The sequence below is a fragment of the Coregonus clupeaformis genome, chromosome 12, assembly GCF_020615455.1.
Source record: "Coregonus clupeaformis isolate EN_2021a chromosome 12, ASM2061545v1, whole genome shotgun sequence".
Classification (NCBI taxonomy): Eukaryota; Metazoa; Chordata; class Actinopteri; order Salmoniformes; family Salmonidae; genus Coregonus; species Coregonus clupeaformis.
Window position 1 is genome coordinate 35,302,409 of NC_059203.1, and position 18,755 is coordinate 35,321,163.

Sequence of the window (18,755 nt, forward strand, 5' to 3'; positions counted from 1 at the left end):
ATTCTGGAGCAGCGCCTGAGACAGCGTTTTCCACCACCATCAACAAAACACTAAATTATGGAATTTATTGTGGAAGAATGGTGTTGCATCCCTCCAATAGAGTTCCAGACACTTGTAGAATATATGCCAAGGCGCATTGAAGCTGTTCTGGTGTCTCGTGGTGGCCCAACGCCCTATTAAGACACTTTATGTTGGTGTTTCCTTTATTTGGGCAGTTACCTGTATCTCGATTCAACATATCGAGGGCTTGATGATTGATTGATGTTGGTTAAGTGAAGGCGAATCATGTGTGTTAGTGTTAGGCTTGAACCCTGTGGGTTGACTGGGTTCCACAGGACCAGGATAGGAAAGCACAGGTGTACACTACAGTGATTGACGGTTGAGTGAGGTATTTTATAATGTATAGTATGGACCAACCTTAGCTTGGCTACTGATAAGTGAGGCCGTGGCTGCAGAGTACACACACATTCAGATTCGTCCTCCAGCTGAGCTGGGGCCTGTGTTGCTTCTCAGTCAGTTTGTTATGTAAGGTAGTAGAGTTGGCTCCACCGCAGATTGCCAGGTTTTAAAGTCTTCCCTTAACACCTGGGCCCAGGATTTAAAGAGGAAGGCAAATCAGTGAGACGGACCTGGGCTCTGTTCAGAAGGGTGTAGCATCACAGAACAGTCAGAAACAAATGGTGTAGAGCAGATCTGATACTCATGTAGAATAGGGAATTGTATCAGCTCTATATATTACATATCCATCTGCAACATTCTGAACTATTATTTCACCTTACTAAATAGATCCCCATGGTTAACCAAGTACGAAAGTAGTTCCGGACCAGTCAATTTTTACCAAAAGAGAGTTGACACTCACCAGGAACTGGGGTGGAACTCACCTTGGCTCCAGATCTTGGGTGGTACAGGTTTGAGAAAAGCAGATCAGTTGCAGTGAAAATGACAGAGCGCAGCAGACTATTTTAATTAGGTTTCTTTGATGTCTTTATGGTGTTTGGACACAGTAGGCAGCCAAGCGGTAAACCCCAGGATCCATTTCAGTCACCAACGAATTTTAACATGACTCAGTCTCCCTCCGCCTGCTAAAACACAAACACATGGACGTGCACAGACACACACACCTAAAAAAAAGGGGAATGTTTTTGCATTCGATGTGTGTACATGTACATGTCCGTGTGTGTGTGTGTGTGTGTATAAGCTTGCGTGTGTGTTTCCTCTAATGTGGAAGCTGGAGATGTGAGAGACTGACAGCAGGGGCTTGCCGCGGGGAGATTCCAACTCGGTGGAACGGTTGTTGGGGAGGATGTGGTGAGCATGAGGGGTTGCTGTGCGGTCACTGTGGTCGGCCTGTGGGCGGTGTGGAGAGGGAGCATATCTGCTCTGATCAGCAGGCTGTGTAACGGTGGCTGTCTGACTTTGATGTGGTCACGGTGGGGGGAGGATGGTGTAGCCACTTCTGACTGACTGAGCTGCAGTAGGACAACCTCTAACCTGCCTCTGTTTCTCTACTGGGACACACTAACAGAAACCCTAACCCTAAACCTAACCCCTAAGCTTAAAATAGCCTTTGTCCTCATGGGGATGTGGGAAATGTCCCCACGAGGGCGAATTTTCCTTGTTTTACTATCCTTGTGGAGACTTCAGGGGATTTTCATTACCCACATTTTCATTACCCCCCACACACACACACACACACACCTACAGCCTTCTGGTTCTGGTAGAGCCCCTGTGTTGTCCTGTCTGACCTGGTTTCAGGGGGACCCATGGTTTTGCTTTGTTGTGTTATTCTCTCTCTGTGTTGTTTTGGTGACAGATGGGCTCTCTAAGCTCCTGTGTGTCACTAGTTCAGTGTCCTGGTTCCCTCCTGAGCAATATTATGTAACCCCCTCTCATCCCTCCCCCTCACCCCTCCCTCCCCCATCCACACCTCTATCCACTCCCCTTCTAGTGTTTCTGCTTCTTACGTAATTAACATGATTTCATGGGAGCCTGGTGCTACTCCAAGCAGTTGTAGCTAGCTAACGGGTATTACAAATGTAGATACTGGATTTGGATGATTCATGTGTAGCACATAGCAGAAGTGACCTGGGATCCTATACAAAATAAAAGCTCAAGTGTACCCCAATGTTTGTTTGCTCACCTCTCCAAAAGGGCAAGGGTCCATTTAAGACAGAAGACCATATATCACTTTTATTTGTGCATATCTTTATTGGACAGTAGTATTGTGGCCTACTTTGCAGAGTGACATTGGATAAGACGTTAAAGGCAGTGATTCCAGACAGTGAACTGTTGATTTTCTCCCTCACCTTTCACTTCCTGATTAATATTAATCATCACCGCTGCTGACCCCTCCCTTTGCTTTAACCCCTCCCCTCCCCTCCCTAACCTTCACACCACCCCACTCTAACCCACAGTTAATGGCATGGCACAACCCTATGGCAGCCTCTTGCATGTTACCTTAAAGTCCATAATGAATGAAATGATTCATAATACGTTATTAACTCTGTGTCTCTGTATGTTGGCCGTACCAATGCTGCATCAGGACTAACCCTGCGTTTGTTTCTGTTGGCCCGCTGTGCTGTACTAACCCACCTCACTGCATCAGCAGCTGGATCTCAACCAGCCACAGAAAATACTGGACGGCCAGAGGAGGGTAGGTACTAACCCTGACCGTAACATGAACACAACCATAAACCCTGAACCCCAACTAAACCTAAACAACTGGAGGACCCTAACATGAACATGACCATAACCCTAAACTATAGTATCAGAGGAGGATAGGTAATTCTGAACCTAACCCTAACAGAAACCCCAACACTCATTCTACGATCAAGACTGACTACTGAGATTGTTAGGCTTTCACCCTAGCCTGAACCCTTAACCCATCACTGAACTCTACAGATTGTTATTACTAACCCCATTATAGCCCTTTCCCTACAGTTGTGGTTAGCTGACTTGGTGCCCATCATATAATCATGGTTAGCTTAGTGTGTCTCTGTGTGTGGAATGGATAAGCTTGTATTTCAGTGGCTTTCTCTTAGCAGTTAGTTTGTCTCCAACACTGACTGGGTAATGCTACCTAGCACAGCTGAACCAACCTAAACAACATGTGCTACCTTCCCACCTCCACACACTTGTTGTCTCCAAGGAAACTAGGAGTGGAGGACAAGGATGTGAGTGTGTGGAGCGTGATTGGATGATTGGATGATTGGCTCTCAATGTGTGATTGTGTAGCTCGTTTCACACAATGCCCATTCGTCTACCAGTGACAGATAAGGCTCTTTTCTCTGTGGTTTAGCTAGTCTCTGCTAGCTGAAGCATTACAATGGTAGCAGGACTTATCTAATGATGCTCTCATTCTCAAATGCACACCAACGGCTGACTTTAACACACACACACACACTCCTCCACCTCACTCCTTTCCCTCAGTTTCCCTCATGGGAGGTCTGTCAGGTAGCAGTGTATGCTGTGGTTGCCGTGGCCTGGCGTAGTCGTGCTGACTCCGGTAGGTTTCTGGATGAGTCATGGCGACGGCGTGGGAGGGCTGGCCACCCTGTTGGCCTGTCTGAAAACAGCTAGGACCCAAACTCCCGTAGCAGGACGCAGGCTCACTTCTACCAGGGATAGAGATATAACAAGCTTGATGACTGATCTTTACATGTGTTATTGGCTGTTTATTCAATACGTGAATGAGAATGTCAGGAGAGTAATAACAATATGGACATTTAACAGATGCTTTATCCACAGCAACATAGGTGGCCCATGCAGGTATCAAACCCATAACCCTGGTGTTTTCAGAACGCTACTCCAACCAAACCAAACTAGGCATCTGAACTCAACTCTAGTCTTCATCTTTGCGAGACTATACTACTTAAGAGCAGTGCAGTTCATGCACACAATGTTTATTTGGATTGGCTTGGCCTGGCCCTGACAGTTTACCTCGCGTCCCTTCTCTCTTCAAACCACTTTAATAATTTCAAGTGGGCCTCATTGACATGATGATGGATATATGGTGCACATAATGTACACTGTATAATAGACTCCCTCTCAAGTCTCCTCTCTTAAATCATCACACTAATACACCGCCATTTTCCGCTCTCTGAAGGGTGAGGCGCTGAGGCAGATTCTGGTGAACCGTTACTATGGTAATTTCCATAGTAGGAGTGGTGGGCGGAGGGACAGCCTGACGGCCTTCAGCAACGCAACCCTGGTTCCAGTAGGGCCCGGCAAGAGCCAATCAGGTGAGAGCAACTCTGTCGCTTGGTATGATATCTATATATGGTATTTATTGATCTGTCATCTCCTTTGTTTGTCTGCTCTATTTGTATCTGTCATCTACTCTGTGTCTGTCTGTCCTCTTCTCTCTGTCCTCTTCTCTCTCTGTGTCTGTCTGTCCTCTTCTCTATCTCTCGGTCTGTCTGTCCATGGTTTTGGACGAAAAAGTTAACTCTGGTAATTCTGATCCCATGTCGCAAAAATCGCATACAATCGAATTTGTTTGTTTTATACCTTTTATGCAAGTTGTCACAAACTGTTGTAGAAGTAATTTGCCAGATACAGATGAACAAAAGGAGTGAAACTAAACTGTCAAAAAAGCATGAGTTTCTTTCTAGTGCACACAAGAACCAAACATGACAACGTTGCATATTCTTCTGACCTCGTTCTGAACTCTGGACCTCTGCCACCTGCCAAAGAAAAGACTCCTTTGTATTGACACGCACACACATAAACACACCCACACACATAAACACACACCCACACACTATCATGCGGATAATGCAACTTTGAGAGGTGAAAGTCTGTGTGATGGATGGTGGTTGATAGGGATATTGATATTGTTCCCCTAAAGTAGCGTTTGTATGTCAAGGTTTTCCAAACAGGCCTTCTCATTATCTCTCTGTTATATAACCAACAGGCCTATCTACATACACACATACATACACAGAGGTCTAGGTCTTGTCTGGCCCTGTGACTGTGAACACTCTAATTTCCTCATAATAAGCACTGTGTGACTGATCTGACCACACTATTTCAAGTCAAAATATTGAGTGTTTTCTATGTAGTGTCGTCAGCATATAGGCCTATGAGCTAGTCACCAGGATGGAGGTGAAGTGTTATGTATTTCTATATAGCAGTATATTTAGATGTAGTGTTATCACACTTAACATGGTGGCAGCTGTACATTCATATAGAGTGACATTATAATATCCAGTTATAGCATATCTAATTGCCCAGCCATGTTCATGTCAAACAATGTACTAGTACTGTTAGACCCCTGTGCCTCTTATGGGAATGAGTAGAGAAAAAAGCCTAGTTCCTGGTTCACCATGTCTCCCATGTGAACCAAGACACAGCCTGGCAACCCTCCAGACCATAGCAGTCAACCCACCCCTCACTTGTTTGACCCAGTTCTGGCTGTTGGTAGGCGACGTACTGCTACTTCCTATGAAAACGGCCTCCTGGTTGCACCTGTTGCAGAAACGAGAGCCCGGCCTTATTAGGTGTACAGTCGTAGTCAAAAGTTTTGAGAATGACACAAGTATTGGTTTTCACAAAGTTTGCTGCTTCAGTGTTTTTAGATATTTTTGTCAGATGTTACTATGGTATACTGAAGTATAATTACAAGCAATTCCATAAGTGTCAATGGCTTTTATTGACAATTACATTAAGTTTATGCAAAGAGTCAATATTTGCAGTGTTGACCCTTCATTTTCAAGACCTCTGCAATTCACCCTGGCATGCTGTCAATTAACATCCTGACTGATGGCAGCCCATTCTTGCATAATCAATGCTTGGTGTTTGTCAGAATTTGTGGGTTTTTGTTTGTCCACCCACCTCTTGAGGATTGACCACAAGTTCTCAATGGGATTAAGGTCTGGGGAGTTTCCTGGCCATGGACCCAAAATTTCGGTGTTTTGTTCCCCGAGCCACTTAGTTATCACTTTTGCCTTATGGCAAGGTGCTCCATCATGCTGGAAAAGGCATTGTTCGTCACCAAACTGTTCTTGGATGGTTGGGAGAAGTTGCTCTTGGAGGATGTGTTGGTACCATTCTTTATTCATGGCTGTGTTCTTAGGCAAAATTGTGAGTGAGCCCACTCCCTTGACTGAGAAGCAACCCCACACATGAATGGTCTCAGGATGCTTTACTGTTGGCATGACACAGGACTGATGGTAGCGCTCACCTTGTCTTCTCCGGACAAGCTTTTTTCCGGATGCCCCAAACAATCGGAAAGGGGATTCATCAGAGAAAATTACTTTACCCCAATCCTCAGCAGTCCAATCCCTGTACCTTTTGCAGAATATCAGTCTGTCCCTGATGTTTTTCCTGGAGAGAAGTGGCTTCCTCGCTGCCCTTCTTGACACCAGGCCATCCTCCAAAAGTCTTCGCCTCACTGTGCGTGCAGATGCACTCACACCTGCCTGCTGCCATTCCTGAGCAAGCTCTGCACTGGTGGTGCCCCGATCCTGCAGCTGAATCAACTTTAGGAGACGGTCCTGGCGCTTGCTGGACTTTCTTGGGCGCCCTGAATCCTTCTTCACAACAATTGAACCTCTCTCCTTGAAGTTCTTGATGATCCGATAAATGGTTGATTTAGGTGCAATCTTACTAGCAGCAATATCCTTGCATGTGAAGCCCTTTTTGTGCAAAGCAATGATGACGGCACGTGTTTCCTTGCAGGTAACCATAGTTAACAGAGGAAAAACAATGATTTCAAGCACCACCCAGTCTGTTATTCTAACTCAATCAGCATGACAGAGTGATCTCCAGCCTTGTCCTCGTCAACACTCTCACCTGTGTTAACGAGAGAATCACTGACATGATGTCAGCTGGTCCTTTTGTGGCAGGGCTGAAATGCAGTGGAAATGTTTTTTTGGGATTAAGTTCATTTTCACGGCAAAGAGGGACTTCATCTGATCACTCTTCATGACATTCTGGAGTATATGCAAATTGCCATCATAAAAACTGAGGTAGCAGACTTTGTGAAAATTAATATTTGTGTCATTCTCAAAACTTTTGACCACGACTGTAGGCGTGTGTGTGTTTATTTGAAATGTGGCTAAAACGTGCATTTACTTTGTAATTATATATGTAAGTACATTGTACATTTATATGTAAAGATTTCACAATTAAATACACATGTAGGCGACTGCCTGGAGGATGGCACTTTCTTATTTCGCCAGAGGTTCCATTGTGATTGAGTAGTTTGGAGGTGTCCATAGATGACTGTGGTAGTAAGATGTTAGATATAAAGATTTGAAACCTCTCCTTATCCCTATGAGTCAGGAGAATAGGGAGAACCACACTCCTGAACCTTCACCTCTGACCCCTGTCTCTCCCTCCAGGTCTCGGTGGTCCAGGGGCCCTGAGTCGAGGGGAGATGAGCCTGGCAGAGGTGCAGTGTCACCTGGACAAGGAGGGAGCCTCCGACCTCGTCATAGACCTCATCATGAACACCACCAGTGACCGCGTCTTCCAGGAGAGCATCCTATTGGCCATCGCCCTGCTGGAGGGCGGGAACACCACCATCCAAGTAAGTCTCAGAGCCACCTGTCAATCATAAGGATGTGGGTGTGTCAGGAATGACTGAAGCCCAATAAATACCTGAATGATAAATCAAACCAAACATTATTTAAAGTGCATTTCACTACCATAAACAACATGCATCATTGGTCCCAACACACTTCACAGATGAGAAAAAAAGGGGAAAATATAGTGCCTTCAGAAAGTATTCACACCCCTTGACTTGGCAAGACCTGCAAATGGTTGTCTAGCAATGATCAACAACCAATTTGACATGTGTGGAAAGCTCTTAGACTTATCCATAAAGACTCACAGCTGTAATTGCTGCCAAATGTGATTCTAACATGTATTGACTCAAGGGGTTGAATACTTGTTTTATTTTTCATAAATTTTTTACACATTTTCAAATTTTTCATATTGTGTAGATTGTTGACCAAAAAATGACAAATCCATTTTAATCCCACTTTGTAACACAAGAAACTGTCAATGGGTGTGAATACTTTCTGAAGGCACTGTAAATCCTTGGATAGAAACAGTACCGGGGTTATAGTAGACTAGACCTTCCACTGCATTGGTCTATCAAGTACTGGCCTGCATTGATCCTGTACAAGGCAGCCATTTTACGTTAGTCCACACCCCTCCCTCCCTGTTACCTTAGAGGATGGCTCACCATGCCCCACAACACTGCTCTACTTCTCCTGACAGAGCTGAGCCACTGTAGACATAGTTTACTTTCAACATCAAACAATCCCATGAGGCCATGGGGAATTATTGAACTGAAACTGTGAGGCACATGACTGCTGCTCTATCTGGATTGTTTACAAGGGAGACATTTGAGTGACGCATATGTTTGTACTGTACTGTATATGTAACTGTGTTTGGATGTACTGTAATTTCCCCCTGATATTGAACACACTGTGAAGGTATACAGTGACTTCTGAAAGTATTCAGACCCCTTGACTTTTTCCACATTTTGTTAGGTTACAGCCTTATTCTAAAATTGATTAAATTGTAATTTTTCCTCATCAATCTACACACAATACCCCATAATGACAAAAACAGGTTTTTAGACATTTTTGCTAATTTATTAAATATAAAGAACTGAAATATCACTTTTACATAAGTATTCAGACCCTTTACTCAGTACTCCTGAGCGCTCTGGAGCAGGTTTTCATCAAGGATCTCTCTGTACTTTGCTCCGTTCATCTTTGCCTCGATCCTGACTAGGCTCTCAGTCCCTGCCGCTGAAAAACATCCCCACAGCATGATGCTGCCACCACCATGCTTCACCGTAGGGATGGTGCCAGGTTTCCTCCAGACGTGACGCTTGGCATTCAGGCCAAAGAGTTCAATCTTGGTTTCATCAGACCAGAAAAACTTGTTTCTCATGGTCTGAGAGTCTTTAGGTGCCTTTTGGCAAACTCCAAGCGGGCTGTCATGTGCCTTTTACTTGCCACTCTACCATGAAGGCCTGATTTGATGGAGTGCTGCAGAGATGGCTGTCCTTCTGGAAGGTTCTCCTATCTACACAGAGGAACTCTAGAGCTCTGTCAGAGTGACCATCGGGTTCTTGGTCACCTACCTGACCAAGGCCCTTCTCCCCCGATTGCTCAGTTTGGCCGGGTGGCCAGCTCTAGGAAGAGTCTTGGTGGTTCAAACTTCTTCCATTTAAGAATGATGGAGGTCACTGTGTTCTCGGGGACATTCAATGCTGCAGAAATGTTTTTCTACCCTTCCCCAGATCTGTGCCTCGACACAATCCTGTCTCAGAGTTCTACGGACAATTCCTTCGACATCATGGCTTGGTTTTGCTCTGACATGCACTGTCAACTGTGGGACAGGTGTATGCCTTTCCAAATCATGTCCAATCAATTGATTTTCCACAGGTGGACTCCAATCAAGATGTAGAAACATCTCAAGGATGATCAATGTAAACAGGATGCACCTGAGCTCAATTTCGAGTCTCATAGCAAAAGGTCTGAATACTTATGTAAATAAGGTATTTCTGTTTTTTATTTTTATAAATGTGCAAACAATTCTAAAAACCGTTTTTTGCTTTGTCATTATGGGGTATTGTGTGTAGATTGCTGACATTTAATTTTTTTGAATCCATTTTAGAATAAGTCTGTAACGTAACAAAATGTGGAAAAAAGTCAATGGTCTGAACGCACTGTATTGTGGACTGTCAAGGTATATTTGTTAGTATACTGTAGATCAGCCCCTGTACCATTGAGCCCCTTGTGGAATAATTATCACAGACCTCTCCCTTAGCCTTCATCATGGGCTCATAGAGAGGAAGGCACATCTTGTTGTGGGTGGAATCATAATTTTATAGAGGGCTTGTGTAGATCAACCACTACCACCCTTCACCCCGCCACGCTTTTCGCATTCATCGATTTACGCAGCCAACGTCACTAATGGTTGTTTTGGAAATGCATTGCCTATCCACCTTTCTGCAAACAGAAGAGAAATCATGAAGAGCAGATTCAAGTGTGTGTGGCGTGCGCGCGTATGCATGTGTGCACAAGTCCACTGCAATTACACTACCGTTCAAAAGCTTGGGGTCACTTAGAAATGTCCTTGTTTTCGAAAGAAAAGCAATTGAAGATCTAATACAACGCTGTGTACTACTCCCTTCACAGAACAGCGCAAACTGGCTCTAACCAGAATAGAAAGAGGAGTTGGAGGCCCCGGTGCACAACTGAGCAAGAGGACAAATACATTAGTGTCTAGTTTGAGAAACAGGCGCCTCACAGGTCCTCAACTGGCAGCTTCATTAAATAGTACCTGCAAAACACTTGTCTCAACGTCAACAATGAAGAGGCGACTCCGGGATGCTGACCTTCTAGGCAGAGTTGCAAAGAAAAAGCCACATCTCAGACTGCCCATCTTAATCTTTTATTTTTATTGGTTAGTCAGAGATATGGCTTTTTCTTTGCAACTCTGCCGAGAAGGTCAGCATCCCGGAGTCGCCTCTTCATTGTTGATGTTGAGACAAGTGTTTTGCAGGTACTATTTAATGAAGCTGCCAGTTGAGGACCTGTGAGGTGCCTGTTTCTCAAACTAGACACTGTAATGTATTTGTCCTCTTTCTCAGTTGTGCACCGGGGCCTCCAACTCCTCTTTCTATTCTGGTTAGAGCCAGTTTGCGCTGTTCTGTGAAGGGAGTAGTACACAGTGTTGTATGAGATCTTCAGTTTCTTGGCAATTTCTCGCATGGAATAGCCTTCATTTCTCAGAAAAATAATAGACTGACGAGTTTCAGAAGAAAGTTCTTTGTTTCTGGCCATTTTGAGCCTGTAATCGAACCCACAATTGCTGATGCTCCAGATACTCAACTAGTCTCAAGAAGGCCAGTTTTATTGCTTCTTTAATCAGCACAACAGTTTTCATCTGTGCTAACATAATTGCAAAAGGGTTTTCTAATGATCAATTAGCCTTTTAAAATAATAAACTTAAATTGGCAAACACAACATGCCATTGGAACACATGACTGATGGTTGCTGATAATGGGCCTCTGTACGCTTATGTAGATATTCTATAAAGAATCTGCAGTTTCCAGCTACAATAGCCATTTACAACATGAACAATGTCTACACTGTATTTCTGATCAATTTGATGTTATTTTAATGGACCAAAAAAGTGCTTTTCTTACTAAAACAAGGACATTTCTAAGTGACCCCAAACTTTTGAACGGTAGTGTATGTCTGCTATCAATCTGTCTGTTTATCTTGTCTGACTATCTGTCTGCTCCTCTGACTGTCTGCCTACCTGCTCGTCTGCCTACCTGCTCCTCTGACTGTCTGCCTACCTGCTCCTCTGACTGTCTGCCTACCTGCTCCTCTGACTGTCTGCCTACCTGCTCGTCTGCCTACCTGCTCCTCTGACTGTCTGCCTACCTGCTCCTCTGACTGTCTGCCTACCTGCTCGTCTGCCTACCTGCTCCTCTGACTGTCTGCCTACCTGCTCCTCTGACTGTCTGCCTACCTGCTCCTCTGACTGTCTGCCTACCTGCTCGTCTGCCTACCTGCTCCTCTGACTGTCTGCCTACCTGCTCATCTGACTGTCTGCCTACCTGCTCCTCTGACTGTCTGCCTACCTGCTCCTCTGACTGTCTGCCTACCTGCTCGTCTGTCTGTCTGCCTACCTGCTCGTCTGTCTGTCTGCCTACCTGCTCGTCTGTCTGTCTGCCTGCTCCTTTGTCTTTCTGTCTGCTCCTCTGTCTGTCTGTCTGTCTGTCTGCCTGCCTGCTCCTCTGTCTGTCTGCTCCTTTGACAGTCTGATTGCCTGTGCTTGCGTAATCAGATTAGGGGTGAGGGAGCCACTAGCAGAGATAATGTCCTGGCTTCCCACAGTTGCAGCCTGTCTACCTGTCTCCCTCTCTGTCTGCTCCCTGCCTGTTAACCTGGCTGTTGCAGAGAGTATCAGGTGACCAGTGTTACATAAGGCCTGTGTGAATGAACAATGAAGAATGTCTCAGGCTTCAAAACATTCCAGCCCTCCTCCTCTCTCGCTCTCTCGGCCCAAACTGGGTCATGCTGGGCCTCTGGAAGTGGGGCAGTAGGGAGAAAGGGAGGGGGGATGAGGGAATGGGGGGAGAGAGAGAGAGAGAGAGGGGGGGGGGACTGGAAAGGAACTGGAGCTCCTCTTCTAACGTAGTTGTTTTGTTCTGAAACACTGAGTGGAAATTTAGAGGGGTAAATGCTGAAGTATTAATGCTAATGAGGGTATACATTTTCTCTAAAGTACTTTATGACATAACATACTGTAGCAGTTCATGAATGCAAACCAGTTTGGTAGGCTAGATATTTGATTTCTGACTCGGATACTTCTGCATATGCTCACTCGCTGTTACCGCCACAAATAACCATTTGATGTCTCTATGCAGTTGTCATCTGTGGTGTTTGGACTGTCCTGTCTCCCTGTAGAGTGAGAAACCTGAGGTCACACTAGATCACGTCTTTCTTAGAAACCCCCAGGTTTACCTTTTTAGACTGATGAGCTGAACAACAGTTTCAACTCTGCCTTTTGAAGATATAGGGTTAGCATTATTAAAGATTTCAGCGTCATCCTATTTATTTTCAGTACGATGAAACATTGATTTCTCAGACATATTTCGACTCAAGAACCTTTTTGACTCTTAAGATTTATATGCTGGAGTGTTGACATTTTGTTATTTGTCTAAATGACACACACACTAGCATAATGTTTGTTTGTGTACTATTCGCTCAGATTCAGACCACTTTTCTAGCCTCTGCCTCTTTCACAGATGAGAAACAGAGGACGGATAGATAGTTCACTTTATTCTGTCCCGTTTGAAGAATGGATCTACTCAGGTCTTTTATCTGTGTTGATGTCTCTAGCCCAGATACCTGTTCAGGGTAGAAGCCTGGGGTAGTGTACACTCACTCACATAACACTGTTAACCATTACCTCCTAACCTACATATCACACAGAAATAAACCTGACCATGTACTCACTCACCCGCTCCATCAATCACTCACTTACACCTTACTCACTCGTCACTCCATCAGCCACTGGGCAGGCCATTAATGACTGAGCAATGGACTTTGTTCCCGGCTGTGAGGTTGACCATGCGGTAGGATTTTAACAGTGAAGAGGCATACAAGGAAGATGTGCTTTTTCTTGCCAATGTGAGGTTTTTTATTTGCAAAGTGAGGATAAAGTGCCGGCGAACTCTTCAATTATTTACAAAATCAAATAAACAGGACAATGAACAAAAAGGTAAACTGACCTGAATAACAGAGCTCTAACAAAAGGCTTCAATCATGCCTGTAAACCCGGCAGCATGCCGACATGTTACCTGTCTGTCTTGTCGATCAAACAAAGCAATGACATGCTTCTTGTAGCAACACCCATTACCCAGAATGCATCACAAACCCTACCAATTACCTAATTGACAATCAACTTCAATAAAGGTATGAAAATGGTATAGAAACACGTTCAGGTAATATATTCACATGATAATTATCATCATTATCAATCACAGTCAATAAATGTGCTTCTCATAATAAACGGGTGTTAATCAATATCTGGACATACATAATCAGGCAAGACTTTAGATCATGTGACGTATGAGATTATGACAATCTTCACACCAGCGAACTTAATTTATTTTCTTTTAACAATCAACGCCAGTCACTTTGTTGCAGGAAACGTTAGATTGTTCCTGCATGCCACACTCCTCCTTCCTTTGACAGCTACTGCTGGGAGAGAGGGAGATAATGGTTGTGTGAGTGGTAATTGGGTTGTGACACACACACAAGCGGTGACTCGTGACATTTCAGCAGTGGTCGGGCACCTGGCGTAAAACCACAAGTCATGCTGCTCGGTTGCCTTCCAGGAAGCAGCCTTGGACTGGCTACACACTGGGTGAACCAACATCACACCAATAAAGGCTTGTTTGTGTTAATAAGTAAGTAAGGAAGCAAGTACGGTAATTTTCGGACTATAAGCCGCGCTTTTTTTCAAATTTTTCGACCCTGCGGCTCATATAACGGTGCGGCTAATCTATGGATTTTTACAGCTAACGGCCACTAGAAGACCTCCTAAATCTATGGATTTTACAGGTTACAGTCCACCAACTTTAACTCTATGGGCTCTATGACCGGTCCGCGCCCCCCACCTTTAAGCTGGAGGCCGGAAAAGAGTGAGACAGGTAGCGCGCAAAATAAAAGTGGAACCGAGAATGGTACGAGAGACAGAACGAGAGCGAGACAGACAGACATTACGAGAGCGAGACAGTTTCTCTTTCCTGACAATCCCCTCTGTGCACGAACCCTTACATATGGTAATTAAACATTAAAACACCTGCGGCTTATAGTCCAGTGCGGCTTATATATGTACACATCATTCAATATCATTCAATTTAGCTGCTTCGGCTTATACTCCGGTGCGCCTTATAGTGCGGAAAATACGGTAAGTTAGGGATAGTGAGATTCCTCTCTGGATGTTAGTCCTGAGTTACTTCTGTGTGAAGTTAGACTGTGTTTGAGGAAAATAGACACGACACAAGGTTATCAGTTCTCTTCTATTATGTCTGGTCTGTGATTTTATTAAAGCGGTATTAAAGGTTCCCGTGTCAGGCCAGATAGGATAGGAAGAAGAGGAGGAGATGAAGGAAGAGGGGAGAGGATAGGACAGAAGGGCAGGAGATGAAGGAACATGGGAGAGGATAGGACAGAAGAGGAGGATAGGAGGAAGATGGAAACGAGAGGCTAGTTCAGGGTAGGAGAGGACAAAGGGCTGTAAGTGGAAAAAAGAGAATTCAGTGGAATGAGGAGAGTAGGAGAGCTGCAATTCCAGTTAGTCTGTGTGTGGCGCTGCCTGACATGAGTGAGGGAGAAGGGAGAGGAAGAGAGGGAGTGCGGATATAAATAGCTGTTATATAACATCCCTTTGTTGATGCCAAGTGGCGGAACGGAAGGAGTGAAGAGAAAGCGCTGTGACCTTGTTTTTCAGAGCCACCCGCCCCCGCCTCACCTCGCCCTGCCTCGCCTCGCTCCCAACTTTCATTCTGCTCAGGGTTCATCTCCATGGTTACAGACAGCCTCTCTGTTTACCCAACACTCCAGGGGACTCCTGAAACTCCCCATCCCTTGCTTCTCTCCATTCTCTACTCCTCTACCACCATGTCTTACTTAATATACTCATCATCAATCTGTCGAGTGTTGTCTCTGTTCCAGCACTCGCTTTCTAAGTCGTCTAAACACACATGGCTTTTTTAACCCCTTACACTCGTGGAAATTGGCCTATATGGATAGGGCCCATTGAAATGTTTCTAACAGAAGAAATTGAAAGAGAACACTTTCGTGGTCCTCTGTAGCTCAGCTGGTAGAGCACGGCGCTTGTAACGCCAAGGTAGTGGGTTCGATCCCCGGGACCACCCATACACAAAAAAATGTATGCACGCATGACTGTAAGTCGCTTTGGATAAAAGCGTCTGCTAAATGGCATATTATATTATAATTATTATACTTTGCAGATTATGGGGAAATTATCAGACCAAAGGTGAGGATACAACGGTTCACCAGACACAAGACTAAATCCAAACATTACACTGTTGATTTTATTTGCATTTTATATTTACTGTACTTTTCACAGCATTTATCTATAACAAAATCTGAAAATCAGGGGTTGGAACCTAAATTATTTTCTAATTGTTTAGTTCTGAGCAGAGCCATTCTTTTTTTGTTCTGTTCCACCTGCAAAATAAAGTTCTGAACAAGTTCGCAAAAAATTTAAAGTAACGGCATATATAATTCCTTTCTGTTCCTTTTTAAACTTCTGAAATCTTTTTTATTTTATTTTTTACATTAGCTCGACATTTAATGACTTCACCAATCTGTGCGGATAGAACAGCTTGCTATGGAGCGGGCAAGCTATAGTTGTTTTAGCCTAGGCAGCCGATAGTGCATGGTCGCTATTGGCTGCCTAGGCTATAGTTGTTCACATGTGCGATGGACAGAAGTGTATGGCGCGAGAGGCTACTGAAAGTTTGCGGGTGGGGAGAAAGTGAGAGAGGGTGGAGGAATGCTGGGCATCTTGTTATGACATGCGCTATCTTAATTAGGCCCACAAAATTATACCTACGGAGGAGCGGCTTCTATGGAGGAACTTTGAACTTCCGAGAGATGGACCAGAGCTAGCTAGCTAGCTAACAAGCTTGTGTGTGCAGAGTGGCACCAGAAATAAAAACACGTCTTACCTTTTTGTAGTTAATTAATCCAATGTGTAACTAGCATTGAAGAACACTGGAATACGTTTAACAGAGTGAGGGCTTTGGCATTTTTTGTTGTTACATTTTTTGTGGGACTGAAAAAAATTGCCAGAACATAAAATAACATTATTAACCGGTTCCCATGCTTTAAAAAATAAAATCACTTTCGTTCCCTTTTCTGATTCTGTTCCTCAACAAATGTTGTTATTTTCCGGTTTTATGCTCCCTGAACCGGTTCCAACCCCTGCTGAAAATACTCTAGATACATTCAGTAAAATAATAAGAATATTCATTGAAATGTTGGAGTAGGTGCAAACTAAGGAAAAAACGATTACAAGGGTTTGAGTGAGAGGTCTAACTGGTTTCTCCACCTCTCCAAACTGTGCACAGTTCCTAAGTAATTTCAATGCACTTTTATGACTCAAGGAAAGATCCTTCAACTATAAGGTGCTTTTTTTTTTAGCTCTCCTAGCTTTGCCAATGAGGAACTGAAGCAAGCACATGTTTTTTTGTTTAGAACACAGCCCTGCGTCCCCACCATCACACAATTACTGTTGTTTATGCAATCCCAAAAAAATGCATTATAAATTGCAATCTGGGTCAGGTGGGTATCATTTGAAAGCTTATTCTATTGCCAACATGGCTAGCTAAGTTATACAATATGTTCTTAGTGTTAGGCTTTCAAAAGCCACTTCAGACAAATATTGTAATTTTTGATGCGCATAGAATGGAGTCATGAGTGCTTTCAAATACGTGTTCCACTGCTAATTTTCTTCACAATACGATGAACATAGGCTCATTCTATTCAGGACAACCCAGGGTATAACGCATGTCATCCTTATAACTGGATCAAACATAGAGATCATAAACGTTGATACTGTAAATTACATGAGTTTTCAAATATGGAAATGTGAAGTACACATTTGGACTCATGGGTGTCTGGTTTGCGTGTATGTCATCAGTGGTATTTATTATCATCCTTAACGTCTAATCTTTCCAAACACATCGACTCCTCTCGATTTACAGTTTTCCCTCACTCCGACAACAACAAATGTGAAAAGTAGCCCAATTAGCGGGAGGGATGGGGGCATCTTCTTGTCATGAGCGGTGCTCAAGTCAAAACCCATACAGTGCTGTGAAGCAGAGAACCTGTATACGGGATGACGGGGTGTGTGAGTGGAAAGGGTTAAAACCTCTGCCAACACCATGTACTTGGAGGGGTTTTTGACACATTTCTGAGGCTAATAAAGTGACTATATCTCTATATTATTCTACTGAAGTATTTTTATAATAGGGGGATGTTTTGATCATGCTGTAATGCAGAAGAAATAACATATTACTTGTACCAGCGTGTTGTTGCAACGTCAATGACGTGGTGTGATGCATGCCATGCATCCTCCTGTTTGTGAGGAAGACCCCTGTCCTCTAGGATTTAGAGGAGATCAGTTCAGCACAGTTCTTAGAAAGGGTCTAGGCCTCTTTCAGACAGACAGAGAGGGTGAAAGAGACGGATGGAGAGAGATGGCAAGAGAGACCGAGCGAGACAGGGAGAGAGAGAGGGACAGATAGAGGGTGAGTATGAATAACAGAGATGCTGTTGGCCGTAGACTGTGCCAGGTGTCTGATGCCATAACCTAACGCTCATTCAATTACAGTAGACATGATACTTCTCATCCTCACCAGTGTCATAAATCCATCACAACCAAACTGAAGCCTCAACATTACAACATCACAAAACTCCACCAAACCCAACATATACCCCCAACATGGTAACCCTGACCCAACCCAGATCCCCAAACTCCACCAACCCTGTCATCTCTGGCAACACTGCCAACTGAGTCCCATTTGCACATAGATATTCAAACACAGCCACCAGCTCAGAGAGAGGAGAGTTATGTGGCTTTAGTTATACGGATGCCCTAGTAGAGAGAGGAAGCATGTTAACACAAAGGTGGGGAGGGAGTAGAGAATGAATGTGGTTATTACATAAGAGCAATGTAGTTTGAGAGAGTTTGTGAGAGAAGTGTGTGTGTGTGTGTGTGTATCTGTGCGCGTGACACGGAAAATGTCACACTGTCCTCCAAAGCTGCTCTGTTTTGATGTAGCAATGTAAAGTGTGTCTGTGTGTGTGGCTGTCTGTTCCCTGTCTGTCTGTGTGTTATGTAAGTGATTCAGCGCTCCAGGGGTAGAGGGAGGAGGGGGAGGAGAAGGAGGGGGGCTGTGAAGAGCTCTTGTCTCCGGTCAGAGCCCCGCGGTATAGCCTCTCCTGCCCCCCTCCTCCCTCACCCAGGCCCCAAGGTCCCACCCACGCCAGTGCTGTCTAACAGAGGACCAGAGTTATGTGAGCAGAGAGGGAGATGGAGGGAGAGAGTGGGAGAAAGAGAGATGGGAAGGAGATACTTTTTTCCTGAGGGAGATATGGAGGGAGGGAGAGAGAGACTGGCATGAACACTTCAGCCCCCCCACCTCTACCATCCATCCATCCCTCCCA

The 18,755-nt window shown here is 44.4% G+C and overlaps 1 protein-coding gene across 4 annotated transcripts in view; it reads left to right on the forward strand.

Annotated features, from left to right (window-relative positions):
• The window catches only part of LOC121577563 (inositol 1,4,5-trisphosphate receptor type 1), a 157,511-nt gene that overhangs the window by 87,877 nt on the left and 50,879 nt on the right, over positions 1-18,755 (forward strand). For 2 of the 4 annotated variants that reach the window (XR_006002656.1, XM_041891269.1), the window contains exons 40-42: positions 2,609-2,653; positions 4,106-4,241; positions 7,347-7,534. Coding sequence is in view for 3 of the 4 variants with exons in the window: in XM_041891269.1 (XP_041747203.1) it covers positions 2,609-2,653; positions 4,106-4,241; positions 7,347-7,534 (369 nt within the window). In the remaining variant the exon portion in view is untranslated. The remainder of the gene's footprint in view (positions 1-2,608; positions 2,654-4,105; positions 4,242-7,346; positions 7,535-18,755) is intronic. The other 2 variants (XM_041891270.1, XM_041891271.1) reach the window with 1 other exon arrangement.